General features: G+C 46.2%; 1 protein-coding gene across 2 annotated transcripts in view; it reads right to left on the bottom strand.

Moving 5' to 3' along the window:
* The window catches only part of HECW1 (HECT, C2 and WW domain containing E3 ubiquitin protein ligase 1), a 327,801-nt gene that overhangs the window by 77,146 nt on the left and 231,724 nt on the right, over nucleotides 1-18,931 (bottom strand). For both annotated transcript variants that reach the window (XM_066584919.1, XM_066584920.1), the window contains 3 exons: nucleotides 7,652-7,752; nucleotides 5,122-6,453; nucleotides 687-788 (listed from right to left, as the gene is read on the bottom strand). In XM_066584919.1, the coding sequence (XP_066441016.1) occupies nucleotides 687-788; nucleotides 5,122-6,453; nucleotides 7,652-7,752 (1,535 nt within the window). The remainder of the gene's footprint in view (nucleotides 1-686; nucleotides 789-5,121; nucleotides 6,454-7,651; nucleotides 7,753-18,931) is intronic.

Here is an 18,931-nt window from a genome sequence, read left to right as displayed (position 1 = left end):
TCTGTATTTGTGCAGGGTCCGTACAGACTGGACCGCACATGGATCGGTGTCTATGTGCTATCTGATACCAGTTGTGTCCAAGACTCTCGAGTGCAACTCACAATGCGACTCTGTGAATCTGGCCTTAGGAGAGCTGTCAAAAAAGGAAGGTATTTTTAAAACATGAACAAGTAATATTTGATTACGCTCTTTTCACACTTGCATTCATATTTTACTTGATACAATAGTGTAACTGCATTGTTCTATTGTTCTAAGAGAAATAGACGACTGTGCTAGGCTGTTTGCAGATCTCCTATAGACGTCAATGGGAGCTACCCTGCAGCTCCTGGATTAAAGAGACAGTGTAGCTTGCTGCGCTGATTCCATAACTCTGATTTATTTCTATAGGATTTACGGAAAGAGTGCAGCACCGCCACACAATTGTTTCCACAAGTCCTGGCCATCCCCAGCCACCACATTCAGCCAAGCCGGGGCAGTGAGGGCCATGACTAGAAATAGGTGTGGATCCCAGCGGGACCTGCAGATATCAGACTTTCTTGGCGTATCTTGTAGATATGACAGGACAGTCAAGTCTCAGATGGGAATACCATATAATGTATTGGTCACAGTGTTCTAAGCACCAGGACAGCAGTGTGAGCAGAGATCTACAGATGGAACAAAACAATTAAGAACAAACAGTTCTTTACTTGGAGGAAGAGGCTCGTCAATGGTAGGATAATGATGATGGTCCGCTCTCAGGGAAGGCAGCTGACTAACCGGTGGGGTGCTGTGTGGTAGAGGACAGTCACCTAGAGGAAACGGAGGAAAAGTGGGGTACAAAGACACAAATGTTTAATGGAACATTCTAGAACAAATTCAAGTTTAAAAATACAACTTTATATTCTATCTATCTCAAATCTATCGATCGATCTCATATATATATCCATCTAATTACTATCGCATTCATATAAAATGTTGAGGATCTTTAGGATCGAGTCATTGAGTAATACACATACAATAACTTTGTAAAGGGACTATTTAATATCTTTCTATCTATCTATCTATCTATCTATCTATCTATCTATCTATCTATCTATCTATCTATCTATCTCCTATCTATCTATCTATCTATCTATCTGTCTATATAGTCGTTTAGTAATCATTCAGTAATACACATTAATAACTCCTTAAAGGGACTACATCAACATTTTTCATAAAAACCAGATAGAGAAAGATTTTCCATTCTTCTAATCTGTTTTTATTTTCTGAGTGTATAATTTTTTTATTCTGTTGTCTGTACATGATTATGTGGGCGGTCATATTGCCTGAGCTCCATTTATCAGCATTTTGAGACATTCTTTACAGCAGCTTCATAGGCCATTCACAAAATGAACAGGAGCTGACCCATTGACTTGTATGGGATTCCGTTCTCTGGATGTTTTGTGAACTACGCACAGGTTATTGTGAAGGGAGGGGAGGAGGTGAGCTGCAACCATTAATGATTGTGAATGGTAGATCTTGTTTATCTGCATATAGGTGTCACCTCTGAGTGTAATCCTGTCTGTGATGTTAGTAAGACAACTGCTGTAAATGTTCTCTACAGATCAGGAAGTATCGGACTAGTATTAAGCTCTGTGGTCAGTGCGAAAAATGCAGCATTTTCCTTTTTTTTTTTCAAATACAGATTGAGACCAAGCATTTTTAAAAAGTCACCAAAAATCCTTAAAAAAAACGTTTAACACAAAAATGTGATATATATATAATGGGTAATTTCCTGATGACACATTCCCTTTAATACAATCCCTTTTTGAGTTATGAACCAAACAATAAAGTTAAGTACTATTTTACATAATGTACACGCTATAAACAGTAACACACATTCACATTTCCATTACTGAAATAAAGACATTCTGGATATGACACATATGGAAAGAAAATGCAGATATGATACCAGAAAATGTTTTGTTTTTGGACTAGATGGTGATCACATTTGAGGGTTTATGTGCCAGCTGTGCAGCCTTTGGTAATGAACCCTATGTTGTACCGATGCAAGTTTGGAACTTTCTGTGCCACGCTGCCCATGAGCACACTCCTACAAGCTCTGTCATCACTGGACCATAATGTCGGTTACTACCTTCAGTCTACACAATTATTATTAGAACCCATCCACTTGCAAAGAACAGAAATCTTTCAATGAGCTACAATAAATCGTGTCCTGTTACTCTGCCACCTTGTAAATCTTTATTCTCAAGTCCTTCTTCTCTAATGGTGAAACATAAAGGTATTTTCCCACTTTGTATAAATGGACAGCACAGTGCCGCAGTGATTAGCATGGCTCTGTTACAGCCAGTGGCATAAGGCTATGGTCACACAGGGCGGATTTGCCGCGGTTTTGCCGCAGTAGATCCGCCCGCGGCCGCTAATCCCGGGATTAGCCAGCCATGTGGATGAGATTTCTCAGAAATCTCGTCCACACGGGACGGCTAATCCGCTGCGGTAAATCCGGTTGAAACCGCGGCTGCGGCTTCAAAAGAAGCAGCATGTCCATTCTTCGCTGCGGCCGCGCTCTCCTCTATGGGAGCGCCGGCCGCAGCGCGGCCGGGCCGCTTCAAAGCCGCCGCGGCTTAAACCGCGGCGGTTCTCCCGGCGGAAATCTCGCGGTTTTTGCTGCGGCCAAACCGCGAGATTTCCGACGAAAATCCGCCCTGTGTGACCCTAGCCTAACTAGAGGGGATGCAGGGGATTCGGTTGCACCCAGGCCCATAAGGGAGCCTAATAGTATGAATAAAGCATTATAGTTGAGGGCTCTGTTACAGATTTTGCATTGGGGCCCAGAAGCTTCAACTTACGCTTCTGCTTACAGCAGTGGGGTCATGGGTTCAAATTCAATCAAGGGCAACATCTGCATGAAGTTTGTATCTTAATGGACTACCCCAGTTACCTGCCACAGAGCAGTATCTAGATTCTGAGTCCCCCATGAGGTTAGGGCACAATGTAGGCAATGGCAAGCTCTGTGTGCTGCTGAGGAATCTGCATGCACTATATAAATACATCTTGCTAATTGTACAATGAATAGATCTGCACATTTTTATCCTTCTCTGTGTTTCCATTCCTTCCCAGATCTCTGCTGTCAACGTCCCATTTTGGCCGATCTTAAAAATAGTCAAACTTGCAGAGATTTTTAATATTCAATGAATAACATAATATTTTTTATAAAACACCTTTAAGTTCGGGATACAGTTCATCGGGGTAATGCTATAGTAACTTCAGTAAAATATAGTAGACTATGTACTTCTACACACTTCCTGGACAAAACGTTTAAGGCACAGTCCTCTACAACCCCAAAGCTGCCCTCTCATGAGTCTCATTATCATTCGTCAGTGATAGCATTGGGATCAGAAGGGGTTGGATATATATAAGGTTATTATAAATGATCTTCTCGATTTGAAACCCTCATGACTCCCGTTCAATGACACTCAGCTACAGAAATTTAATATCAATTGAAACAGAAACTCAAAAAGTTTTTTGCTCACCATCAAAAATGTTTTTTGCATTAAAGGTGATCAATGTGAGCCCCCTTTGTCACTGGGCACACATTGAGCCTCAGGTTCTTGCCATACATGTTGTGTCATATCATGATTGACTGATGTGATGGCTTCTGTGATGCTGCAGATCACGGTGGGTGGTAAGTGGGGCATGTAGACTCTAATCACAAGGCGTAAGGTCCGGGGAACATAGAAGCCAAGGAAGAAGTTCACTATCATCACCATCTGCACGGCCAACCCATCTGTTTGGTAGTCACAGATCACTTCTGACTATGTTGTGGAAATAGGAGGATGCCCCATCCTGTTGGAAGATGAAATCGGGGATTTCCTGTTCTGGCTGATCTGTAGCGTCCAGTTACGAAATTCCCAAAATTGTTTCCTCATGGAGTAAGAAGGGGCCGCACACTTTCCTACAGGTTATAGCGCAAAACAAATTCAGCTTGTGGGAGTTGCACATATGCTTCATGTAGATGGGTGGGTTTCCCTCTACCAGATTCTGAGATTACATTTTTGCCTGAAAGGTGGAAGGCGGCTTCATCACTAAAGACTCCATGAAACCATTGCTTCCTATTAGAGTTTGCATACCATTGCAGAAAGATCGTAGTCTTGCTCTGACATCTGGTTTCCGGGCCAGTAACAAATGCAATCGTTAGGGATAACATCACAAACATTTGCGCAGAATCCTCCACACAGTCGGCTGCGGGACGTCCAATTCTCCGCTTGCTCTGATGGTGGATTTCTGAGGACTTTGTATGAAACTTGCACAGACACACACAGCTGTTTCCACGCTTTGAACCTCAGCAGCTTGAGAAATAAAAGCTGCGCTGTAATTGGTTGTTATGGGCAATAAGGACCATCTTATGGTAGACAGTTTTGCTAAATAAAACTTTTTGAGTTTCTCTTTCCATTGATATCAAATTTCTGAATCTGTGTCATTCAAGGTGAGTTATGAGGGCTTCAAACCGTGAATCATCTGTAATAACCCTCTATTAGAAAACTACGACTTACCCAAGTTTTTATCTGCATGGCACGCGTTTATTAAAGTACATAACCTCTTTAAGGCAGTGTGATCAGCTGGTGGATATACCCTAAAAATCTGTAATAATGAGTCATGAAAGGGAACATTTTGAATAGAATGCATAAACATCTGTCAAATGTGCAGATGATAAAAGGGAAGAGCAGCATGCAACTCGTAGTCTCTTCTGCTAGGAATGTAGTATGATCTGAATTAATGAGCCGGGCTAATTCTTTAAAGATGATCTGTCACCACTCTAGTCTCTTCATCAAAGTCCCGTCTACTTGTCATGTGCAACTATTTAACCAATCCCATGATGTGTTTGACATGTTTAGTATTTTGGGACTTTTCTCTGTTATAGACACCTGAAAGCACCATTTACATTTGCAAAAACGGGAAAGATTTTAGGGTTGAGATCCCCCTTTACAGATCAATTTTAGGAGATAAGTGTATAGATACCATATGCACACTAAATATCACATTATTAAGGTATACAGTAAAATAATAGTAAATATTTAAAATGAAATACAATGTGTAACACTCCATTTTTAGAAGTATCCATTGAAAAAGCTTCAATCTAACCTTCTCTCCTAGTGCTTGGCCCTGCAACTGGAGATTCTGGGACATCAGGAGTCCTTTCTGAATTAATGCTTTGACTAGAGATATCATCAGACCATTGGATTGACCCATCGCCATGGTCCCTGTCTGGCTCTGGGCTTTGATTCGAATCAGGCATGGATTCAAATGCGCTGTTTTCCTCCTCCTCGTCATCTTGAGAGGAGAAGACAGTACTTTCTGAAATTCTGGCACTGTCCACGGAAGAGAAGCGAGTGTGGCTGGAAAATCGATTGTGGCTATCATAACAGGAAGGACTATAACAAGAGGTACTGTAGCATGAGGTGCTATAACAGGAAGTGCTATAGCATGAGGTGTCACATGTGTCACAGTCATGATCCCCATGAACCCTGGAACTAGAGTCACTCTCACTTTCAGTCCTAGGGTGCTCTCCATCCACACATAGATGGTTACAAACAGGTGGGTGATCACTGGAGCTATCATGGGGCAACGTACTTCTACTGATTTCTAGGTCATCGACTCCATCTGCTACATTTTCAAGAGAAGGATCAGCCGCCAAGGTTTCAGTTTCACTCACAATGTCCTTCTCAGACATCTCCTTCACTGTTGATTCTTCATCAATATCTGCACTGTTCTGCTCTTCTTCCTCTTCTCCATCCAACTGAGCTGATGGCAAACTGTGTAGTAAGTTGTGGATCCTAATGTAGTGTGTGCGGGGTGTTTCAGGCTCTCCACAAGCCGATGCTATAACTGTTTCTAACTCAGACACCGGCAGAGAGCAAGGCCTATTTTTTCTCTTTACTGTGTTTCTAAGTTTGGGTTCGTTATTCTCTTGCTGATTTAATTCTTCTGGTTCATCGACATTTTTGTCTTGCTCTTTGTCTGTTTCCATCGGCAAACTTGCCTCTTCAACGGTTATAATGTCTGGGCAAACTCCTTCAGTGGTAGCGCTAGAATCCACATTACTCCCTTCTTTGGTTTCATCTTCAGAAGGAACAGCCATCTCTAGCTCGGAATCTGGAACTGTTACTGGTAAATGGACATCTGCTGGGCAACTTTCAAAATGTTCTGATGTACTGACCAAAAAAGACTCATGACCAGTAATTATTATTGTTGTCTTATGTAAACTGTTTTGACTTATTGATCTACTGTCTATTGCTGAGTGTTTATCATATGTGGTTCTAGAAATGCAGCCATTTGGCAACTCCGATGTTGGGATTTCAGTGGCTACTGAAGTTCTTCTCTGGGGCTCATTAGAGAGGACTTCAACTGGGTGATGCAATGGACTTTCATTAAGCACCGGATCGGGGTCTGTAGAGATAGAGACATCCTCATCATCTGAAAAAAGAAATGATACATTCAGTAAACAACCCATACGAAGAAAGAAACTCTACAGTATTGCTGGATAGGTTGAATTCAGCACACAATTAATAAAGTTTAAGAGGTTGCTCATAGAGGGGCTGTGTTTGTCCGTTTTTCTTTTAATGTAACCAAGACTGAAATCAATATCTTTTTTTATTCTGGTTGCCATCGTTCCATACCGGCTATGGAAATGAGTAGTCATGTCCGAACAATTTCTTCCTTTGTCTACAACAAATATACTAATATGCAAACCTGTTATATGACACAAGTAATTAGCTGTGCGCATTGTTATAAAATAAAAAAACACTGTTGCATCAGGCAAAAGTACAATTATCCAGAGGATAGGTCATCACTTTTAAAAGCCCAGAATATCCCTTTAATATACAATGCATATAGGGTAAGACTTATTCAGACTGGGGTTTGATATGCCACTCTTAATCCATACTTTGTTGGAATAAAATATGCCAAATTCATTAAAGGGTTATACCAACCTTAACAAGATACCTGCTATTTACAAGATGGGGGATAACATGCTGCTAGAAGGGAATCTGATTGCATGGACTTCCACCAATCCCGAGATTTGAGTTCCAGAGAGCCCCAAAGTTCTAGCAGCAGAGGCTGCACATGTGCACCTCCCCTCCATTCACTTCAATGGGAACATGAAAGAAAGCTGAGCGCTTGAACTTGACTATCACTGAATGGAGGCGTGTATACAAGGTCTTCAATGCCAGAACTTGAAGTCCCAGAGCTGAAATATCTAGATTGGTGGGGGCCTACTGGTCAGACCTCTGTGTATAGGGAATAAGTTGCTGAGGTCAGAATAACCCATAAAGAGGTGCAAGTGTCTAAATAAATTTGGCTGTCCTTACATCAGAAATTGAACTCTGCAGCTGCTAGATTTGCATCAATTTCTGGCGTAAGCAATAGTAAATCTGTTGGCCTGCAGGAGGCCATGTTCTCCCAGGATAACTTCAGCCACATATCTTGCTACTTTGCAAAAGTGTCACGAAAGTCACAATTAATTGTGCAAAAGGTGACACGCAAAATAACATGAGACTTTTTAATGTCACAAAAGCAGCACAGGTGGTTTAATAAACTCCCTCCATAGTACTTATTTCCATATAAGACAAAGCAAATGTGAAAATGCATGCTGACAGAAGTAGAGATACTATACCCGGGTGAATAGATGATGTTATTTCAAATCGGAACTGTAGTTGTCCACTAACATGATCTGTAGGCAGCCGACGGCTCAGGGTGTAGCTGACAACACGATCCCTAGGCAGAAAATGTGAGACGGTCGAAGATTGTAACATTAGAGGATTAGTGCGTATCAGTTAGCAAAAAAATGTCTGATAATTTCCCTTATTGTTTATCCAGGCACAACGATGTGCAGACAAATGTGCCAGTGCCTAACGTTGTGTCTCAGCTCATTCAAGAGAACAGTCCTGCAACGGGCTAAGCTGCAGTACCAGGCACAACCACACTTGTATGAACGTCACTGTGTCAGGAAAAACAACGGAAGCAACCCCTTAGTCGTGCTGACCAAACTATCCATCAAACATGGGTAATTTATCCTGAGAGTAGGCCATCAAATGAAGAACCCAGAAAACCCTTTTTACATTCATTTATGTCTATTATAATAAAACTATTGAATCTCAGCAATGGAAATCAGTTCTATCAGTTGGAACACGTCTAGCTCTGTTTTATATTTTTTCTGTTATTACCAATTTAGGCCTTAGTCAGACGGGCATTTTTTGCCGCGATTTGCGCATGCGCATGCGTCCGGCGATTTTATAAAACCATTGCTTTGCAATGGTATCGGACACATGAGCGCTTTTTATGCGCTCGTCCGATAAATTATAGAACAGAAATCGCAGATCGCACCTATCTGCGATCTGCGATTCCTGTTCTCTTCTCTATATGCGCTCAATGGGGCCGGCGGCAGCAGCGCCGACCCCATTGAGAACATATAGAAGACAAATCATTATTCTCTGCCACAGCTGTAACAGATTGGCTCAGCGCTGAGCCAATCAGGGGGCAGGTCTGACTCACACCCCCTTCACACCCACTGCAGGCCGGCCGCGCGGAACTCCAGCTGCCGGGAGCAGGTAAGTATATATACACTACCGTTCAAAAGTTTGGGGTCACCCAAACAATTTTGTGTTTTCCATGAAAAGTCACACTTATTCACCACCATTCGTTGTGAAATGAATAGAAAATAGAGTCAAGACATTGACAAGGTTAGAAATAATGATTTGTATTTGAAATAACATTGTTTTTACATCAAACTTTGCTTTCGTCAAAGAATCCTCCTTTTGCAGCAATTACAGCATTGCACACCTTTGACATTCTAGCTGTTAATTTGTTGAGGTAAGCTTGTGAAATTGCACCCCACGCTTCTAGAAGCATCTCCCACAAGTTGGATTGGTTGGATGGGCACTTCTGGCGTACCATACGGTCAAGCTGCTCCCACAACAGCTCAATGGGGTTCAGATCTGGTGACTGCGCTGGCCACTCCATTACCGATAGAATACCAGCTGCCTGCTTCTGCTGTAAATAGTTCTTGCACAATTTGGAGGTGTGTTTAGGGTCATTGTCCTGTTGTAGGATGAAATTGGTTCCAATCAAGCGCTGTCCACTGGGTATGGCATGGCGTTGCAAAATGGAGTGATAGCCTTCCTTATTCAGAATCCCTTTTACCCTGTACAAATCTCCCACCTTACCAGCACCAAAGCAACCCCAGACCATCACATTACCTCCACCATGCTTCACAGATGGCGTCAGGCATTCTTCCAGCATCTTTTCATTTGTTCTGCGTCTCACAAACGTTCTTCTTTGTGATCCAAACACCTCAAACTTGGATTCATCCGTCCACAACACTTTTTTCCAGTCTTCCTCTGTCCAATGTCTGTGTTCTTTTGCCCATCTTAATCTTTTTCTTTTATTGGCCAGTCTCAGATATGGCTTTTTCTTTTCCACTCTGCCCTGAAGCCCAAAATCCCGCAGCCGCCTCTTCACTGTAGATGTTGACACTGGTGTTTTGCGGGTACTATTTAATGAAGATGCCAGTTGGGTACCTGTGAGGCGTCTGTTTCTCAAACTAGAGACTCTAATGTGCTTATCTTCTTGCTTAGTTGTGCAACGCGGCCTCCCACTTCTTTTTCTACTCTGGTTAGAGCCTGTTTGTGCTGTCCTCTGAAGGGAGTAGTACACACCGTTGTAGGAAATCTTCAATTTCTTAGCAATTTCTCGCATGGAATTGCCTTCATTTCTAAGAACAAGAATAGACTGTCGAGTTTCAGATGAAAGTTCTCTTTTTCTGGCCATTTTGAGCGTTTAATTGACCCCACAAATGTGATGCTCCAGAAACTCAATCTGCTCACAGGAAGGTCAGTTTTGTAGCTTCTGTAACGAGCTAGACTGTTTTCAGATGTGTGAACATGATTGCACAAGGGTTTTCTAATCATCAATTAGCCTTCTGAGCCAATGAGCAAACACATTGTACCATTAGAACACTGGAGTGATAGTTGCTGGAAATGGGCCTCTATTCACCTTTGTAGATTTTGCACAAAAAACCAGGCATTTGCAGCTAGAATAGTCATTTACCACATTAGCAATGTATAGAGTGCATTTGTTTAAAGTTAGGACTAGTTTAAAGTTATCTTCATTGAAAAGTACAGTGCTTTTCCTTCAAAAATAAGGACATTTCAATGTGACCCCAAACTTTTGAATGGTAGTATATATTCTTTATTTTAACACTTTTCTGGATGAATTGCAGGGAAGGGCTTATATATTTAAGCCCTTCCCGACAATTCATCCCACACTCGCCCGCAGCGCATTGCTTTCAATGGAGCGGGCTGTATTGCCGCTCCATTGAATGCAATGCGCTGGACAGCTCCGGCCCGTTTCTAATGAAACGCGGCTAGGAGCAGATTTTCGGGTGATTTTCGGGCACCGGTCACGCGATTTGCGGATGCGCATCCGTCATGCGATCCGCAAATCGCGCGAAAAAACGCCCATCTGACTAAGGCCTAATCATGATGATTGCAACTTATATTCAGAAACTGCATTTGGAACTATGAACAATACTTGAAACAATATGAGCCGTTTGCCGAATGAGGAAATAGGCCCATCATTCCTATAATACAAAAACCTAAATAGCCAGAGGTCAAGTAGAATAGGCTTTAAATGCATTCAAGTCATTTACAAGAGGGATGACTGGCTGAACTACAGTACTATTGTAGGTATTGAAGCAATCTATAAGTGATTTTATACGAGAATATAAAGCTAAAACAACTTTACCAGCAAGAGTGAGTTAATCAGTTGCAATATCACTGAGCATCAGCCAAGCCTACCTGACAGGTAAAACAGTGACATAGGATGTTAGGCCTAAAAAAAGACACATGTCCATCCAGTTCAGCCTATTAAAGCCAATGTTGACCCAGAAGAAGTCAAAATTCCCCACAGAGGTAGAAGACAATTTTCGCTATTTACGGGGGGAAAAAAATCCTTCCTGACTCCAATCTGGTAATTGGAATAATCCCCGGATCACCGACCCTTCTAAAGTAATCAATGATATAACACATAATATTGTATAACTCAAGAAAGGCGTCCAGACCCCTCTTGTACTCTTTTATTGAATCTGCCATTGTCAAGTCTTCAGGCAGAGAGTTCCATAGTTTCACTGCTCTTACAGTAAAGAACCCCTTTTATGTTGGTATATAAATCTTCTTTCCTCCAGACGTAGAGAGCGCCCGTTTTTACAGTCACAGTCCTGGGTATAACTAGATGATGGAGAGGTCTCTGTATTGTTCCCTCATGTATTTATACATAGTTATTAGGTCGATCCTAAGCAGTCTTTTTTCTAAACCCAATAACCGGTATTGTAGTCCATTAGAGATGAGCGAGCACCAAAATGCTCGGGTGCTCGTTACTCGGGACGAAATTTTCGCGATGCTCGAGGGTTCGTTTCGAGTAACGAACCCCATTGAAGTCAATGGGCGACCCGAACATTTTTGTATATCGCCGATGCTCGCTAAGGTTTCCATTTGTGAAAATCGGGGCAATTCAAGAAAGTGATGGGAACGACACAGAAACGGATAGGGCAGGCGAGGGGCTACATGTTGGGCTGCATCTCAAGTTCCCAGGTCCCACTATTAAGCCACAATAGCGGCAAGAGTGGGCCCCCCCCCCCCTCCCAACAATTTTTACTTCTGAAAAGCCCTCATTAGCAAGGCATACCTTAGCTAAGCACCACACTACCTCCAACAAAGCACAATCACTGCCTGCATGACACTCCGCTGCCACTTCTCCTGGGTTACATGCTGCCCAACCCCCCCATGCACGACCCAGTGTCCACAGCGCACACCAAATTGTCCCTGCGCAGCCTTCAGCTGCCCTCATGCCACACCACTCTCATGTCTATTTATAAGTGCGTCTGCCATGAGGAGGAACCGCAGGCACACACTGCAGAGGGTTGGCACGGCTAGGCAGCGACCCTCTTTAAAAGGGGCGGGGCGATAGCCCACAATGCTGTACAGTAGCAATGAGAAATGCAATCCTGTGCCACCTCCATCTGGAGCTGCACACGTAGGCATAGCAATGGGGAACCTATGTGCCACACACTATTCATTCTGTCAAGGTGTCTGCATGCCCCAGTCAGACCGTGGTTTTTTATAAATAGTCACAGGCAGGTACAACTCTGCAATGGGAATTCCGTGTGCACCCACAGCATGGGTGGCTCCCTGGAACCCACTGGCTGTACAAAAATGTATCCCATTGCAGTGCCCTGGACAGCAGAGCTAACGTGAGATTAAATGCAGGTGGGCTTCGGCCCACACTGCATGCCCCAACCTGACCGGGGTTTTTAATTCATAGACACAGGCAGGTACAACTTCCTATTGTGAAGTCCCTGTGGACCGACAGCATGGGTGGGTGCCAGGAAGCCACCGGTGGTAAATAAATATATCCCATTGCATTGCCCATCACAGCTGAGGTAAAGTCAGGTTTAATGCAGGTGGGCTTTGGCCCACACTGCATGCCCCAGTCAGACTGGGGTTCTTTAGAAGTGGACACATGCAGTTACAACTCCGTGTGGACCGACAGCATGGGTGGCTCCCTGGAACCCACCGGCGGTACATAAATATATCCCATTGCATTGCCCATCACAGCTGAGGTAAAGTCAGGTTTAATGCAGGTGGGCTTCGGCCCACACTGCATGCCCCAGTCAGACTGTGGTTCTTTAGAAGTGGACACATGCAGTTACAACTCCGTGTGGACCGACAGCATGGGTGGGTGCCAGGAAGCTACCGGCGGTCCATAAATATATCCCATTGCATTGCCCATCACAGCTGAGGTAAAGTCAGGTTTAATGCAGGTGGGCTTCGGCCCACACTGCATGCCCCAGTCAGACTGGGGTTCTTTAGAAGTGGACACATGCAGTTACAACTCCGTGTGGACCGACAGCATGGGTGGGTGCCAGGAAGCCACCGGCGGTACATAAATATATCCCATTGCAGTGCCCAGCACAGCTGATGTAACGTCAGCTTTAATGCAGGTGGGCAAAAAATTAATTGGATTACACTGTAGGCGAGGGCCCCAAAAAATTGGTGTACCAACAGTACTAATGTACCTCAGAAAAATTGCCCATGCCCAACCAAGAGGGCAGGTGAAACCCATTAATCGCTTTGGTTAATGTGGCTTAATTTGTAACTAGGCCTGGAGGCAGCCCAGTTAAAATAAAAATTGGTTCAGGCGCAAGTTTCAACGCCTTAATGAGCATTGAAACATATAAAAATTGCTTACAAAAATTATATGACTGAGCCTTGTGGGCCTAAGAAAAATTGCCCGTTCGGCGTGATTACGTGAGGTTTCAGGAGGAGGAGCAGGAGGAGGAGGATGAATATAATACACAGATTGATGAAGCTAAAAGGTCCCCGTTTTTGATGGTGATAGAGAACGATGCTTCCATCCGCGGGTGCAGCCTACGTATTGTTTAGGTATCGCTGCTGTCCGCTGGTGGAGAAGAAAAGTCTGGGGAAATCCAGGCTTTCTTCATCTTTATGAGTGTAAGCCTGTCGGCACTGTCGGTTGACAGGCGGGTATGCTTATCCGTGATGATTCCCCCAGCCGCACTAAACACCCTCTCAGACAAGACGCTAGCCGCAGGACAAGCAAGCACCTCCAGGGCATACAGCGCAAGTTCAGGCCACGTGTCCAGCTTCGACACCCAGTAGTTGTAGGGGGCAGAGGCGTCACGGAGGACGGTCGTGCGATCGGCTACGTACTCCCTCAGCAACCTTTTACAGTGCTCCCGCCGACTCAGCCTTGACTGGGGAGCGGTGACACAGTCTAGCTGGGGAGCCAGAAAGCTGTCAAAGGCCTTAGAGAGTGTTCCCCTGCCTGTGCTGTACATGCTGCCTGATCTCCGCGCCTCCCCTGCTACCTGGTCCTCGGAACTGCGCCTTCTGCCACTAGCGCTGTCGGATGGGAATTTTACCATCAGCTTGTCCGCCAGGGTCCTGTGGTATAGCATCACTCTCGAACCCCTTTCCTCTTCGGGTATGAGAGTGGAAAGGTTCTCCTTATACCGTGGGTCGAGCAGTGTGTACACCCAGTAATCTGTAGTGGCCAGAATGCGTGTAACGCGAGGGTCACGAGAAAGGCATCCTAACATGATGTCAGCCATGTGTGCCAGGGTACCTGTACGCAACACATGGCTGTCCTCACTAGGAAGATCACTTTCAGGATCCTCCTCCTCCTCCTCAGGCCATACACGCTGAAAGGATGACAGGCAAGCAGCATGGGTACCCTCAGCAGTGGGCCAAGCTGTCTCTTCCCCCTCCTCCTCATCCTCCTCCCCCTCCTCCTCCTCCTCAACGTGCTGAGATATAGACAGGAGGGTGCTCTGACTATCCAGCGACATACTGTCTTCCCCCGCCTCTGTTTCCGAGCGCAAAGCGTCTGCCTTTATGCTTTGCAGGGAACTTCTCAAGAGGCATAGCAGAGGAATGGTGACGCTAATGATTGCAGCATCGCCGCTCACCATCTGGGTAGACTCCTCAAAGTTTCCAAGGACCTGGCAGATGTCTGCCAACCAGGCCCACTCTTCTGTAAAGAATTGAGGAGGCTGACTCCCACTGCGCCGCCCATGTTGGAGTTGGTATTCCACTATAGCTCTACGCTGCTCATAGAGCCTGGCCAACATGTGGAGCGTAGAGTTCCACCGTGTGGGCACGTCGCACAGCAGTCGGTGCACTGGCAGATGAAACCGATGTTGCAGGGTGCGCAGGGTGGCAGCGTCCGTGTGGGACTTGCGGAAATGTGCGCAGAGTCGGCGCACCTTTCCAAGCAGGTCTGACAAGCGTGGGTAGCTTTTCAGAAAGCGCTGAACCACCAAATTAAAGACGTGTGCCAGGCATGGCACGTGCGTGAGGCTGACGAGCTGCAGAGCCGCCACCAGGTTACGGCCGTTGTCACACACGACCATGCCCGGTTGGAGGCTCAGCGGCGCAAGCCAGCGGTCGGTCTGCTCTGTCAGACCCTGCAGCAGTTCGTGGGCTGTGTGCCTCTTCTCTCCTAAGCTGAGTAGTTTCAGCACGGCCTGCTGACGCTTGCCCACCGCTGTGCTGCCGTGCGACACCGACTGCTGGCGACATGCTGCTGCTGACACATCTTGATTGCGAGACAGAGGTTGTGTAGGAGGAGGAGGAGGAGGGTGGTTTAGTGGAGGAAGCATACACCGCCGCAGATACCACCACCGAGCTGGGGCCCGCAATTCTGGGGGTGGGTAGGACGTGAGCGGTCCCAGGCTCTGACTCTGTCCCAGCCTCCACTAAATTCACCCAATGTGCTGTCAGGGATATATAGTGGCCCTGCCCGCCTGTGCTTGTCCACGTGTCCGCTGTTAAGTGGACCTTGGCAGTAACCGCGTTGGTGAGGGCGCGTACAATGTTGCGGGAGACGTGGTCGTGCAGGGCTGGGACGGCACATCGGGAAAAGTAATGGCGACTGGGAACTGAGTAGCGCGGGGCCGCGGCTGCCATCATACCTTTGAAAGCCTCCGTTTCCACAACCCTATACGGCAGCATCTCCAGCCTGATAAATTTGGCTATGTGCACGTTTAACGCTTGAGCGTGCGGTTGCGTGGCGGTGTACTTGCGCTTGCGCTCCAACACTTGCGCTAGCGACGGCTGGACGGTGCGCTGAGAGACATTGGCGGATGGGGCTGAGGACAGCGGAGGTGAGGGTGTGGGTGCAGGCCAGGAGATGGTAGTGCCTGTGTCCTGAGAGGGGGGTTGGATCTCAGTGGCAGGTTGGGGCACAGGGGGAGAGGCAGCGGTGCAAACCGGAGGCGGTGAACGGCCTTCGTCCCACCTTGTGGGGTGCTTGGCCATCATATGTCTGCGCATGCTGGTGGTGGTGGCTCCCCAGCTGACCTTGGCGCGACAAAGGTTACACACCACTGTTCGTCGGCCGTCTGCACTCTCAGTGAAAAACTGCCAGACCTTTGAGCACCTCGGCCTCTGCAGGGTGGCATGGCGCGAGGGGGCGCTTTGGGAAACAGTTGGTGGATTATTCGGTCTGGCCCTGCCTCTACCCCTGGCCACCGCACTGCCTCTTCCAACCTGCCCTGCGGCTGCACTTGCCTCGCCCTCTGAAGACCTGTCCTCAGTAGGCGTAGCAAACCAGGTGGGGTCAGTCACCTCATCGTCCTGCTGCTCTTCCTCCGAATCCTCTGTGCGCTCATCCCTCGGACTTACTCCAATTACTACTACCTGAGTGATAGACAACTGTGTCTCATCGTCATTGTCCTCCTCACCCACTGAAAGCTCTTGAGACAGTTGCCGGAAGTCCCCAGCCTCATCCCCCGGGAACTTTCCAAAGGTTGGGCATCGGTCACGACAAACTCCTCCGGTGGGAGAGGAACCATTGCTGGCCATTCTGGGCAGGGGCCCTGGAACAGTTCCTGGGAGTCTGCCTGCTCCTCAGAATGTGTCATTGTAATGGAGTGAGGAGGCTGAGAGGAAGGAGGAGCAGCAGCCAGAGGATTTAGAGTTGCAGCAGTGGACGGCGCAGAATTCTGGGTGGTCGATAGATTGCTGGATGCACTTTCTGCCATCCACGACAGGACCTGCTCACACTGCTCATTTTCTAATAAAGGTCTACCGCGTGGACCCATTATTTGTGAGATGAATGTGGGGACGCCAGAAACATGCCTCTCTCCTAATCCCGCAGCAGTCGGCTGCGATACACCTGGATCAGGAGCTCGGCCTGTGCCCACACCCTGACTTGGGCCTCCGCGTCCTCGCTCGCGTCCACGTCCTCTAGGCCTACCCCTACCCCTCAACATGATGTATTACCAGTAGTGCAGAAACAGAACGCTGTAATTAAATGTGCCGCTTATTGGCCTGTGGTTGGAGGCTGACTTCCCTTACGGAACGCACAGCAGAGCCAGGAAACAATTTTGCGCACGCCTGTAGTGAGACGTAGGTGCGTATGACTGAGCTAGTGGAATTCACAGCGCAGAAGCAGTCAAGTGGCCAAAGGCCAGTAGTAGGCATTAAGTATTTTGCTTCAATTTTTTTAAAATGCTGAGCTGATACAGCAGACAGATACTGTAGGCAGCGTATAATATTATGATGGCGGTGATGTAACGGAGACAGCAGACCCAGGAAACAATTTTGCGCAAGCCTGCTGTAACGCTTAGCTGCGTATTAATTAGGACTACTACCCCCAGCAGACAGATACTGTAGGCAGCGTATAATATTATGTATACTGTTTCCCTCTGGCGGGATGACGGCGGTGATGTAACAGAGACAGCAGACCCAGGAAACAATTTTGCGCAAGCCTGCTGTAACGCTTAGCTGCGTATTAATTAGGACTACTACCCCCAGCAGACACGCAGTAAACTGAAGACGGTCACAGGCAGCCCAAATATAGTATTTTCCCCCAATTTTTTTGAAAAAGCCCACTGCCTATATAGCCTGGATATCTCTTTCCCTGCCTCACCAGTACTGGCCCTATACTCTGTGCAATGACTGCAGACTGAGGACGCAATGCTCTGCACGCCCGATATACAAAAAAAAATAAATTTGTGCAACACTGCTAAAAGCAGGCTCAACAGTACTGCACACGGTTAGATGTGGCCCTAAGAAGGACCGTTGGGGTTCTTGAAGCCTAAAATCACTCCTAACGCTCTCCCTATAGCAGCTCCGGCATCAGCAGCACTTTCCCTGATCTCTGTCAGAATGCATCTGTGGCGAGCAGCGGGAGGGGCCGATTTATTTACTCGGGTGACACCTGATCTTGCCAGCCACTCACTGCAGGGGGGTGGTATAGGGCTTGAACGTCGCAGGGGAAAGTTGTAATGCCTTCCCTGTCTTTCTATTGGCCAGAAAAGCGCGCTAACGTCTCAGAGATGAAAGTGAAAGTAACCCGAACATCGCGTGGTGCTCGCCTCTAGTAACGAGCATCTCGAACACCCTAATACTCGAACGAGTATCAAGCTCGGACAAGTACGCTCGCTCATCTCTATAGTCCATCCATTCCATTGCGTTGTTATGTGCAGAAAATAGGGAAACACAGATTCTATTTAAAACAGTATTTTATTTGGTAGGTAACAGAACCCCAACTCAGCAAACAGCCTTTTTAACTTTTGCCCTTCGAGACGGAGGTAGTGGCAGTACCGCTACAGAGTACACTTACACAATGCTCTGCTTGATCTCTATGTTGGTCGCACTGCCTACTACTAATTGTCCCCAGGCGTGTACTCTGACAAGTTATGGACACTAACTGTTCTCTGCTTCTTGGACTAGCATTCTTTAGAGTCTTTTCCACAGTACCTCCGGATTTATAAGTCTACTCCTGTGTCTCTCACTACTTGCTTATTCCACACTACACACTCCATTCCTCTCTTCTATTATTGGCCTTCAGGATGTCACCTAGCATCTCCTATGTCTCCACGTTGCTTCTACCACTCATGCATTACTATAGCAATGTGGCCATACTCCAACTGGCCTACAGATACCATAGCCTTTCAATACTTGTAGAAAACTGTAAATCGCACACATATACATTACCTTCCAGAAGTTTGGAAACACCCCATGTTACAAACTGCAAATCACTAGTCAGAAATATCTTTGGCAGGTTCTCCATGAAGAATAGAAATGTATTAAGACTTAAACTTAAAGGTTGGTCCGGCCCATACTAAGAGTGTGCAAGGCTGTCATACTGGTAAAGAGTGACTACTTTGAGGAGCCCAACATTTAGGTTATTTCCAGATTCCAAGAGTCAGTTGGAAGATTAAGCTGTTTTTGTTACAGAGTAAGGCCGTTTTCACATCCATGTCAGGGATTCAGTTTTCATGTTCCGTTATAGGAGCAGAAAACGGGAATCCCTTGGCCAAAAAGATCCTTCTCTTGAACTGAACAGCGTCAAACAGACCCCATTGACT

Source organism: Eleutherodactylus coqui, chromosome 12 (genome assembly GCF_035609145.1).
Source record: "Eleutherodactylus coqui strain aEleCoq1 chromosome 12, aEleCoq1.hap1, whole genome shotgun sequence".
NCBI lineage: Eukaryota > Metazoa > Chordata > Amphibia > Anura > Eleutherodactylidae > Eleutherodactylus > Eleutherodactylus coqui.
This window is presented reverse-complemented; position numbering and strand designations above follow the sequence as displayed.